This window comes from Diadema antillarum, unplaced genomic scaffold (genome assembly GCF_040938485.1).
Source record: "Diadema antillarum isolate AM-2024a unplaced genomic scaffold, OU_Dant_1.0 scf00000083, whole genome shotgun sequence".
Lineage (NCBI taxonomy): Eukaryota > Metazoa > Echinodermata > Echinoidea > Diadematoida > Diadematidae > Diadema > Diadema antillarum.
The window spans coordinates 702,334-713,673 of record NW_027270972.1 but is presented as its reverse complement, the minus strand read 5'-3'; the positions used below and the strand labels follow the sequence as shown (position 1 = coordinate 713,673).

Sequence of the window (11,340 nt, the reverse complement as noted above, 5' to 3'; positions counted from 1 at the left end):
TGTGAACACAGCTCCATTCTACTTGTCTGTTATTCAAACATTATACAACTGAAAGATGCATAACTGGACAGCTGCGGAGAAATATGAGAATGTGTTAGATTACCTAACGCAGACAGTACAGTACTATAACTTTTCTGCAGTAGAATAAAAACAAGTCTCTCATTACCACAGTAGAGATATTTACAATTGTTCTCTCCAGAAAAGTCAGTTGAGACGACTTACACTGGACAGAAACCTTCATGATGTCTAAAATGAGACTCAAGGCGGGAAATATTCTAAGACTTAGGAGGCTACTCCGGAAGACTCTTCTTCTTTTTCTTCTTCTTGACGACTACCTCCACTGCCCCCTGATCCTCATCACCATTTACCCCCTCCCCACCCAAACTCTTCTTCTTTTTCTTCTTCTTCTTTGGTGTCTCCTCCGCCACGGCCTCTTCTTCCTGCTCTTTCTCCTCGTCCTCTGCCTGCTGCTCAACAGCTGCCTGCATCTTCTTTTTCTTTTTCTTCTTTGGTGTCTCTGTCTCCATGGCAACAGTCTCCTCCTCCTCCACGTCCGCATCATCCGTGGGCTCCGCTGAGAGCGACTTCTTCTTTTTCTTCTTCTTCTTCTTCGGTTCTCCCTCGGCACTTTCATCGCCTGTCGGCTCTCCCGTGGCGTCGGCAGCTTCTTCTTGAGGTGGTTCCTCCATCTCAGATGCCTTCCTCTTTTTCTTCTTCTCCTTCTTCTTCTTCTTGCGCAGTTGTTCTGCCTCCACCTCTTTGGCCTGCATCAGGTGGTGGAGAGGAAAGGAGTGTTCAGAAATGGGTTAACAAAACTGATGTGGTGTGCAAATGAGCAACGGCAATGCAGCATTCACTAAAGTTGCAATTTCAAATTCAGAGTTACAGATATATTTCGTTAGAGCCTAAGACATATGTTTCTGTCATTGTGGCCCTTACTTGCGTCTCTTAACAAATTGATGAAAGATAGCAAGTGTGGCAATGTCATATGTGTCTGGCAATTCTGCACTGAAAGCCCATTCAGTCCAGATACAAACATTTTGTACTTCACCACATCTTCTTTTTTTTTTTTTTTAGTGTGTGTGTTTAGCATTGAGGCTGGATAGATACACATCTTTGCTTTGTACATTGTCTCTGAGATATTTCTTTTTCAAGAGGTTCAGTTTAGAAATTTCTCAGGTGTCAATATCATAAAATGGTATTACACCACAGTTCAGTTGAAACATACAAAATTGCATTATCACAAGGTTCGTCATTCATTTCAAAAAGTCAAAATGTTCTTGTACCGCACATTGTCTACTACTCAACTCTTCACTACTCTTTACAACTCTTAGCCATCTTCTCACCTGCTGCAATGCTTCGTGCATGACATCAACGTTCTTACGGGGCGCCGTTCCCGTCTCGTAGAATGAGAGTCTCTCTTCAACCTGATCTTTTAGCTTCTCACCAAACACCGAGTTGGGGATTTCTGAAACAAGGTCACCGGCATTACCAATGATTAGTCTTGTATCGGTATCACCTACATCACAAACTTACAAATCATCACCGGTAAAAACATAACCTCCTGGGCAGAGGTAATAAGACCAGACAAGTAATTGAGATCGGGACAAGCAATCACAAAAATATACTCTGAATATGGGAATGCTCTCTATGGAGACAAGTTGAAAGGAAAATTAACGAAAGGAAATTGAAAATTATAAAACAGATAACACTCTTGAGTGATATTTCAGCAATGGTTTGTATCCACAACTGGGAGGGAATCACTGAACTCACCTGAGAAACAGTCGATTCGTGACGCCATCGAGCACTTGTTGGCGAGGTAACGAGAGATGCGGCCCTTGTTCTTCTGGCCCGCCCGGCCAATGAATGTGGAGTGGAAAATAAGGCCGTATTTTGGGGTGTTTCCTCTCGTCTTCAGGGCCCTGGAAGACGAGACATTTACCAAATAGAAACGGTGACCAGAAAAGTTGCATGGACTGAGTCATGGCTACATCCCACATTGCAATCAATTACCTGACATATTTCGCAAAGGAATATTCTTTATCAGATTGACCGGTGTTGATAGCGCAGACATAGATTTATTGATTTTATGAGCCAACATAAACATTGTTCACAGACTTTAAGGGCTGTGTACAAAAGGGTCTTTAATTTAGTTATGTCTCTCAATGCAGTCAAGTGTTAACTGATCCTTTGATTCAGCAACTTGAAAAGCTTGTAATCTACTATCATTATGCCATTAGTCTTATGATCAGCAGGATGATAATTCTTTCATGCTTCTATTTTTCTTTGTTGTACTATTACAAGAAGTAGTAGCAGCAGTAGCAGTACGAGAAATAGTTGTAATAGTAGTAGAAGTAGAAGTAGTAGTAGTAGTAGTAGTAGTAGTAGTAGAAGTAGTAGTAGAAGTAGTAGTAGAAGCAGTAGTAGTAGTAGTAGTAGTAGTAGTAGTAGTAGTACAAATTAGTAGTAGTAGTAGTAGTAGTAGTAGTAGCAGTGGTAGTAGTAGTAGTAGTAGTAGCAGTAGTAGTAGTAGTAGTAGCAGTAGTAGTAGTAGCAGCAGCAGCAGTAGTAGTAGCAGCAGTAGTAGCAGTAGTACCATAGTAGCAGTAGTAGTAGCCGAAGTAGTCGTAATAGTAACAGAAAGAGCAAAAGTACTAGTAGTAGCAGTAAGAGTAACAGAAAGAGAAGGAATAGTACTTAAAAGCTGACATAAGTTTTGCTATTACCATTGACACTCATTATAAATACTACTCTTGTTTATTTGCTCGTTTGTTTGTTTGTTTTTTTGAGGGGGATAATTGTCATGATGCTAGAGGATGGACCCAGAATAGAGAGAGAATTCTGGCACCGAAGGTTTCATCACTTTGATCTTCCTCCTGGGTTGCATTCATCTCACAAACATGGCAGGAGAGTTTGGAGATGCCAAGAAAGGAGGACTGATTCCACAACAAACAATGGTTCATGCACATCAAACAAACATGCTTATGATATAATCTTGAAATCTTGAACACACAGACACAGATTTTGCAGCGATATGATATCCTGCTAAACTCCTTCGCACCTGAAGAGAGCCTTCTCGGCTCCTAAGATCTGCACCGTGGATGCGGGGTACTTGGCAAGGTTGGTGAGACTGCCAGCGTGGGAGATGAGGCGGGCACCGACCTGGATGGGGACGGCAAGAAATGAAAGAAGGATGAGAACATCCTGCAGCAGAACTCTTCACATAGCATCATGCCCAACATGTAACAAACTCATCGCTCAAAATCATCTCGCCATACAGCTCTTTGAAGCAAAGTCACAAGCATCGAAAACGAATAGTTCTGGGTTATCGCAGGGATATTTTCTAACCCTTCCCATGCCAGAGACATTAGACAGTGTGTACAACATTGGAGTTTTCTGTGCCAATCAGAACTGAAAGTACATTAATTACCAGTAAAGGGTTAAGGGACAGCATCAGTAAAATGATATCTCTAACTCATCCCGCAATATCTCAATATCCACTTGTTCTTGACTGCAATGCATTATACAGAAATAAATCATTGCAACACCAGCACATAAACAGTCCATTTACACAACATACAATCTTGAGATCATGGCTTTGAATCAAACAATTGTGATAAATGTAAAAACCCACTGGAAATTTGATTTTTGCCACTATTCAACTGCTGGTTGCAATATAACAAGAATAGCACTTCCCTTGTCATACACACTTTCCTGTTAAAGGCATAATTTACCATTTGCAGATGAAACAAAAACCCAGCATTAGTGCTTCAAAATAGTTCTAAAATGTGAGTTAGGGATAGAAACAACCAATGTAAAAATTTGAACCACTATAATCGATGTGAAGTATTGTTGACTATACAAAATGTGAACAATAGTTATAATGAAAATGTTTCCAGACTAAACCGTCTACAGTTATGGTTTAATGAAAAATAGTGATATCTCCTTATATTTTAGGCTTTATTGCAAAAATTTCATATGGTGGGATGTTTTGTGATACAACTGACCTACAGATATGCATCAAATGTGATATTTTGAACATTTTTTAAATCACTGCTCCCAAAGGTAAACTGGACCTGATATTGCACTGCCGTTGTCTAAACTTACACAGACTTTCCTGTTAAAATTCTGGCATCTCTTCCAAAGTGGGCAAGTTTTTAATCAGGCTCTTTGATTGTACTTGTTGAAATTTTCAAATTTGAAATAGGTATCTGGTCAACTCCAATTGAAGTACCAATGTAACACTAATGGACGTTGAAGCACAGGTTACTCTCTTCACATCCTACTCATATTATTGAGAGTTTGACAGTGGTTCGTCAAAAGACTCCAGTATGAAAAGCTCTCCAATAATGACAACTTCATGAAGCATGTTCTGCCACACTTACTAGTGACACCGTGAATTGTTTTTGAGCTTGTGATTTTTATCAAACTTTATTGTTTGCTCAGAAAGGTAAGCAGGTACGAGTAACTCTATCTAAGATAACAAGTAGAACTCTTCCTGTTGTGATCACCGATAATTATTTCCATGGGATACCTATGGGTAAAATCCGTCCAAAAGGGACATTGGGCGCAGGAAAATGCCCGCTTACCTGTTCGCCAATCAGGGCTGAGAGATTTGGTGCCACGGCGTGCATCTTGTCTGTGAGGTACGTGTGGAGGCTCTTCCGGTAGTCAGAGAGGGCAATGACACGGGTGGCAAACCTCTCAATGTTGATGAGGTCGATGGGAGAAATGTCCATTCCTGGATAGGATACATGCACATACAAACAGAGAAACAGACAAACACGATAGTAGCAAGATGATTACAAATTCACTTTATAGGTACAAGATAGGGATTTTGCTCCATCAAGCTAATCTTTAGCTCCAAAGGATTTACTGTAGTCTTTATTGCACAATCCTCTTAGGAAAGATCTCATCATTTGCACATGCAAGAATTTCATTGTTGCTGAAATTCAATCTGCTATTGTATTTTAACATATGGAAGGGCCACTATGAAAGACTATGATGCCACTTAGAATGAAAGAGAGGGCTTGAAAATACACCTACATTATGCTACTTGATACATGAAAGAGCCTAAACTTTGGTACTACCAAATGCCTGAATTCAGGCTTTTGCCAGAAAACTGGCATCTCTGGAAAAAGTTTGCTATCAAAATCTGGGCAAGGCTTGTGGAAAAGGACACTTCAACTTTGTGTATGCATGCAAAAACATCACCAGGAAAGGTAATGCAGGGAGAAGTCTCTACACAATGGGGATGCGTTAACTCTGCTAGAGTCATGAAGTTACATTTGCTGATTTTATTTCACACTACATTTGAGATTCATTGAAAAAAAATGTAATGTGTTGAAAGGGGAGTTATGAAGGGTACTATGTAGTATTTTTACCTCAGGGATATCTACTGAAAATAACCCTGCCAAAAAAAAAAATATATATATATATATTTTGTCGTGACGCTAGAGGATGGACCCAGAATAGAGAGAGAATTCTGGCACCGAAGGTTTCATCACTTTGATCTTCCTCCTGGGTTGCATTAATCTCACAAACATGGCAGGAGATGCCAAGAAAGGAGGATCTTATACTGTATACTACATATATTTAGCAGGGTTTTTATTAAAACAAATTCTGCGAGTCTGGTGCTGATCATGAATTGAACAATAATAAATTTCATCCCTACATGAATACAATGTGCGCGCTTTCAGTTCTCTGGTCATTTCTGTACTCCTGACAAGATCGTCAATTTAACGACATTGTCAAAAAGTCCTAATTCACACTGCCAAATACATGGTGTGTATAGTATATGCGCTGAACTGTTGGGGGTGGGGATTATGAGGTTAGGAATGCTTCATTCCAAATCAACCTCTCATTATCATCTGCATCTCTCTTTCACTACCAGCGATACCGAGACAGCTCCACAGAGGGTCTCCTGTGCCAATTACGACTCTGTGTATTATGGGATTGACTGACTGAGTACTAACCCATGGATGACCGAGCAGCGTCCAGAATGGCCTGAGCCTTTGCGCTGTCCATCACAAGCTCCTCCAGCCCCTCCAGGGAGTCTTCGGTCAGCTCCTTGCGGTTCTGGATGAAGTGGGCCACCTTGGCATAGAGGGCATTGTCCGGGACGATCTTGACCAGCTCGGGGAAGTGGTAGGAGTACCACTCCCTTGAAACAATATTGGACACAAAAAGACAACACATTTTATTTCCCTATTCTCACTCACACTGGCTAATCAGCACTATTTCACACACTTTTCTCTCACATGAAAATTACTAAAATTACAGGTCGTTTTTTTTGGTTTGTTTTGTTATTTCAAGAACATGATTTTCATGCATCTCACATTCATTCATTAGTTTTAATTGTTTTTGTACAAATATTAGCCCAAAGCCATTATTCAGTTAATTTCTGATTTCTATGTAAAAAAGAAACCAGAGTGACACCATATATAATAAACACAAAGTTAAAGCAACTCGATCTACACATACTCTACTAAATCAAGATACAACTAGGTGCATCAAAGAGTGCAATTGAAAAGGAAAACCCACATTCAAAACATCACTAAATATAAGTTTCATCAAAGCATCAAACGTCTAAACAAAACTCTGAAACTGAAGACATTACTTTTGCTATCACCATCGACATCATATCATTATCAATATTCCTTTCTGTTTATCTCAGATGTGATTGTCATGATGCTAGAGGATGGGCCCAGAATAGAGAGAGAATTCTGGCACCGAAGGTTTCATCACTTTGATCTTCCTCCTGGGTTGCATTCATCTCACAAACATGGCAGGAGAGTTTGCAGATGCCAAGAAAGGAGGACTGATTATTGGAATGAATGATGACTCATGCACATCAAACAGGACACATGGTTCAGATATAAGCTGCCTTGGTTTTCCAGTCAATGGTGGCTTAACACTGCTGGGGACAAGGCTAAATCTAAGAGAGACTGTGAGCAACAAACAGAGAGAACAAGAAATTCCCTTATTTCTCGTACACAGCACTCAACTTTCTTTCTTTCAAAGCGCAAGGTTGTTATTCCCCCCCTCCCCCCCCAAAAAAAAAAAAAAAAAAAAAATGATCCCCTAAAAAGTTTTGTTCTGGTTTTGGTTTTGTTTAACTCTGTATCTCTAACCCTTTTATGAGTGCAGTCATTTGAAAGGATAGAGTACAGTGGAAACATTCATTAATTTGAGAAATTGTGCTGTGACTGCTCATCATGCTTTGCGAAGGGCACCATACACTTGATGATTTGGGACTACTGGATAAGCTCTTATTTTCGTAGGGGTTTAATTTTCATGAATTTCGTGAATCATTGTCAGACTATGAATTTAACAACACATGAAAATGTTGCCATACACTAGGATAATAGTTTTAATTTTTTTTGAATTTTGTGAACTATTGTCAGACCACGAATTCAACAACACATGAAAATGTTGCCATACGCTACGGTAATAGTGCACTTACGACAGCCTCAGTGTCAATTTGTGAAAACAACATCACATGAAAATGTCTTTGACCTCCTCATTCGTGAAAATATCTGTAGGCGAAAATAATGGCTTATACAGTATATTGCTATGTCTCTTACATGAAGTGCTTCATATGTCGCATAAAGCTGTAAAGGTGCACACCAAGCAGGAAACAGCGAAGAAATTTAGTTATATATTTGTGACATGAAATTGACCACTAGATGTTGTAGGCATACCCAAAGTGTACAGCAAAAGATTTTCAAGGAGGGATATACTATTTGTTTGCCCACTTGAGTTCTACTTCAGTCTGTGGAGGCAAGTGGCCCTACACATACATTTTGAAACTGATGAAATGCTTTTGCGCTGTTACTGCCAACCCAGGCATACTCACTTTATCCTCATGGAGAATGTGTTGATGTCCTTGTCCAGCTGGTCCAGAAGGCAGATAGACTGAATGATCATGTTGTCTGCCCGGTTGACATTGAACTTGACCTTTGCCCTGGAGTAGCTGTGACCCAGACCCAGCTGGGCCTTGGCTTCCGACTGGGCCGTCAGTCCCTTGACGAGTCGGTGGAAGTGATACCTCAATCCTGCCAAAAAAATTATTAATGGAAGGAGAACGAGGGCACACAAACATTAAGTTCTAAAATCCTCTGTGGTATTTCCCAACTCAGTAATTTAATCAAGTTTGATCCTCCTATTTGGCCTTTGCATTGTCCCATGTTCATGGTCACACTGTTACAGCCTTATCAATCAGAAGCTTGCCTAAACTGTTCTGTTGGTCTCCTTTGTACTCTTACAATGCACCCTGGATTTTAATTTTCTCTTGATACACACAAGAGTGCCACATATAAGAGACTTTGTGATAGATCTGTACTGGCAATCTCTACAATCAATATAGTGCCTTCTTAAGGAAACTGAGAGACCAGTGAACTGGCAATCTCTACAATGAGGAGAGTGCCTTATTGAGGAAACTTAAAAGGTATACGTGTAATGACAAGCTCTCCATAGCCCACCTCTGGCTATTTCTGAGAAGGTTCCCCCTGTCTGGCATGGAACCCCCAGTTCCTCCTGTATGGCTGCTCCGATCTTCGCATCGTTGACGCCCAATGTGATCTTCTTCCTCTTCTTCGAGCTCTCCGGGAGGTTTGTGTCGAGAAACAGCTTGAGGTCCTCCGTCATGACACCTGTTTGAGGTAAGGGAGGCACTGACAGTATTAAATGCCCCAATGTCGCTGTTGAGGAGTGCAGACAGGGTTTCGCAGACTTGACGAGAATTCACTGATACATGTCTGTGTGACCAGACCAAAGTCCAGTCCAGGTGACATTAGGCAGTCAATATGCTACCTGAATTCATGGCAACATTGGCTTATGACTGTAGAGCACAAACTCTTTCAGAGAAATATCATTGAAGCATAATGTACAGAACAAATGTGGCACATTCTACTAAATTCTCTTTCAGAGAATAAAGTAATATCATGGACATTTGAATGTTCCAGTACAAAAAAAAATAAAAAATGACACATTATAAAAAGAAAAAGAAAACTCCATAGTACCATGCTACCTACTGACCCCTCCATTCATCTTCCTCTCTCCAATTAATTCACTGCCCACGTACAAAATCCTGTTATGGTAACCGAGCCTTCTCGTCCATTGCCCTCGTCCATTGCCCACATCCTTTGGAAGAAACTTCCTCTTCATATTCAGAATGTCTCATCTATTGAATTATGTAGAACCCTCCTCCAAAATCATCTTTTAAATCAGTTGTATTTTTTTTTTTTTGGGGGGGGGGGGGAGGTGCACACAGTAAGGTGTTGATCATTATAACACATATATATGTATTTGTTATTTTTCATCTCTTTTTGTTACTTTTACTTTGGTTTTGCTCTGTCCTTATGCAATGCTGCACACTGGCACTGGTCCGATGGTCCAGGACCAGTAAAAATCACTGTCAAACAGGAATGGACAAGCAAACAATGGAAAAACTGGGTACCTACTGGTCCAACCAATAGAAAAATGGGTTTGTGTGCAGCCCTGCCTTATGTTATCATGTTTACCAGTTTACTCTCATAAATTGTACCAGTGCCCTTAGAAACGCCAATATAAAATGCCATATTATGCAATCATTATCATTTTTATTATAAGTAGTAGTAAATAAGATGGGGAGAGTTCCATGTTGCCCAAACCTTCAGAGATGCTGTTGATGTTGTCCAGAGCATTGACGCCAGACTTGAAGGGCGAAAAGGCCTGGAGCTTGACGAGTGAGGCAAACTTGGCAAAGTCTGTGACAGATTCCTGAACTTGGCTGTGGAGCATGGAGACCTCCTCAAATTCCTTCATGGCAAACAGGCCATAGCCTGAGGCATGCTCAAACAATGACAGCATCGCCTACAGTAGCAGAGAAAGAAGAGAGTATTTCGAGAATTACTTTTTTTATTTGTACAAAGACATTTTGTGCAAAAGCACACAGTAGCTAATTTAGGTGTCCCTGCATGGGATAAATCCACCTTAGGCTAATCAAGCGGTCCAATACTGCTCACAAAAGTTCATTCTAAAAAAGAGCATAGCTAACAACAAACAAACAAACAAGTGCTAGCTCTTGATCATGCATGCAGCAAGAAGAAGTATGTGGAGGAAGAAATAATGGCTGGAAACCCATGTGAAGAACTACAGATATGTACTAAAAATGTCCTACCAGAAGAAAAAAACAAAACAAAACAAAGAACCAGTTACACTGCACTGTTCTCCAGTGGGCAGCAGTTTGAAGATCAAGTCCAGCCTGTACATAAATTGCAGGTGCTCTTGAAAGCCTGGTGATTTACCTTGAAAACAATAAGTCATCCAGCCACGAGCCCATCTTCCTGCACTACAGTAAGTACATGTAACATATGGACAGCTAGCCTTTGAAGACTGGTATTGTATAAAGGATGAGAACACCCTCATGTGTCCCTAAGCCTAAGATTTCTCAGAAAAGATACTCCTGCCCACGCCAATAATCAAATAGCCCGCTAATCAATTAGCCCATTTATACTAAGCAAAAAGGGGGTTCTGAAGCCTCCTGTAGCAGCCTGGAGCAGCCTTTCAGCTCAGTATAAACAGACAAAAGAAGATCAGATCAGATCAGATTGGGTCAAGTTCTGAAACCACCTACAAGGGGTGGTTTCAGAACCCTAAAAGTAGGGATTGATTTTTTTATTGTTGTTTATCAGTCATTGTTGATTGTATATTGTGTGCATACATTCAAGATGACTGTTTTGTCATAATGTGAAATGATAGAAATCAAATAAAGATTATTGAAAAACAACAGAAAAGTGTGTGTGTATGTGTGTTTGTGAGTGTTTGAATTCAATATGATTGTGAAAATCATTCAAAATGTGATTATAAGACAAGGGTAAAAGAATATAAAGAGAAAGGATAGGAAAATGGAAAAAAGGAAATTAATTAAAAAAATACTAACAAGGTAAACCTGGAAAAAATAAAACAAAAGATTTACAAAATAGAAAATAGATTTAAAATGAAAAAAAAAAGATATATAGAAGGAAAGAAAGAAGACACACTTACATTATAATAATGGAAAGAAAGGGAGAGATGGATATATGTTTGAAAAGAAGAGAGGAGAGCAAAAAAGAATTCAAGATCAAAAACAAAAAAAAAGAAGAAAAGATAGAATAATAAAATGAGAGATAAATCAAAACTGGATCATACAGTGGATGAAAGGAAAGATGAATAGGAAGGAAAAGAAAAAATATAGATCTACATTAGATGGAAACAAAGGAAAGATATTGGAAGGGAAAGAAAGGAAAGGTGCATGAAGATGGAGGGAAAGATAACCAGAAGGAAATAAAGAACAGAGTGATAGGCAAAATAAATCAG

The 11,340-nt window shown here is 39.7% G+C and overlaps 1 protein-coding gene, 2 non-coding genes and 1 pseudogene across 3 annotated transcripts; all 4 read right to left on the bottom strand.

Annotated features, from left to right (window-relative positions):
* Positions 1–290: 290 nt before the first annotated feature.
* LOC139717832 (nucleolar protein 56-like) lies at positions 291–9,852 on the bottom strand. Its single transcript, XM_071629327.1, has 9 exons — positions 9,654–9,852; positions 8,484–8,654; positions 7,859–8,057; positions 5,976–6,163; positions 4,590–4,741; positions 3,062–3,162; positions 1,774–1,922; positions 1,347–1,468; positions 291–764 (listed from the first exon to the last, which is right to left on the bottom strand). Exons 1-9 carry the CDS (start codon positions 9,850–9,852, stop codon positions 291–293), a joined length of 1,755 nt encoding a protein of 584 aa, XP_071485428.1.
* On the bottom strand, positions 2,797–2,935 carry LOC139717846 (small nucleolar RNA SNORA57). The gene has a single exon (XR_011710007.1). It is a non-coding gene; the product is annotated as a small nucleolar RNA SNORA57 (small nucleolar RNA).
* On the bottom strand, positions 5,441–5,570 carry LOC139717847 (small nucleolar RNA SNORA57; annotated as a pseudogene).
* LOC139717848 (small nucleolar RNA SNORA57) lies at positions 6,681–6,819 on the bottom strand. The gene has a single exon (XR_011710008.1). It is a non-coding gene; the product is annotated as a small nucleolar RNA SNORA57 (small nucleolar RNA).
* Positions 9,853–11,340: the final 1,488 nt, after the last annotated feature.

Bases quoted from the DNA above. Each gene is read 5' to 3' on its own strand.
- LOC139717832 (XM_071629327.1), bottom strand. From the start codon at position 9,852: ATGCTGTCATTGTTTGAGCATGCCTCAGGCTATGGCCTGTTTGCCATG. The intron at 1,469-1,773 runs GTGAGTTCAGTG...ACCTTGTTTCAG, and splicing joins ACGAATCGACTGTTTCTCAG to AAATCCCCAACTCGGTGTTT. The intron at 765-1,346 runs GTGAGAAGATGG...CACCTGATGCAG, and splicing joins TGCACGAAGCATTGCAGCAG to GCCAAAGAGGTGGAGGCAGA.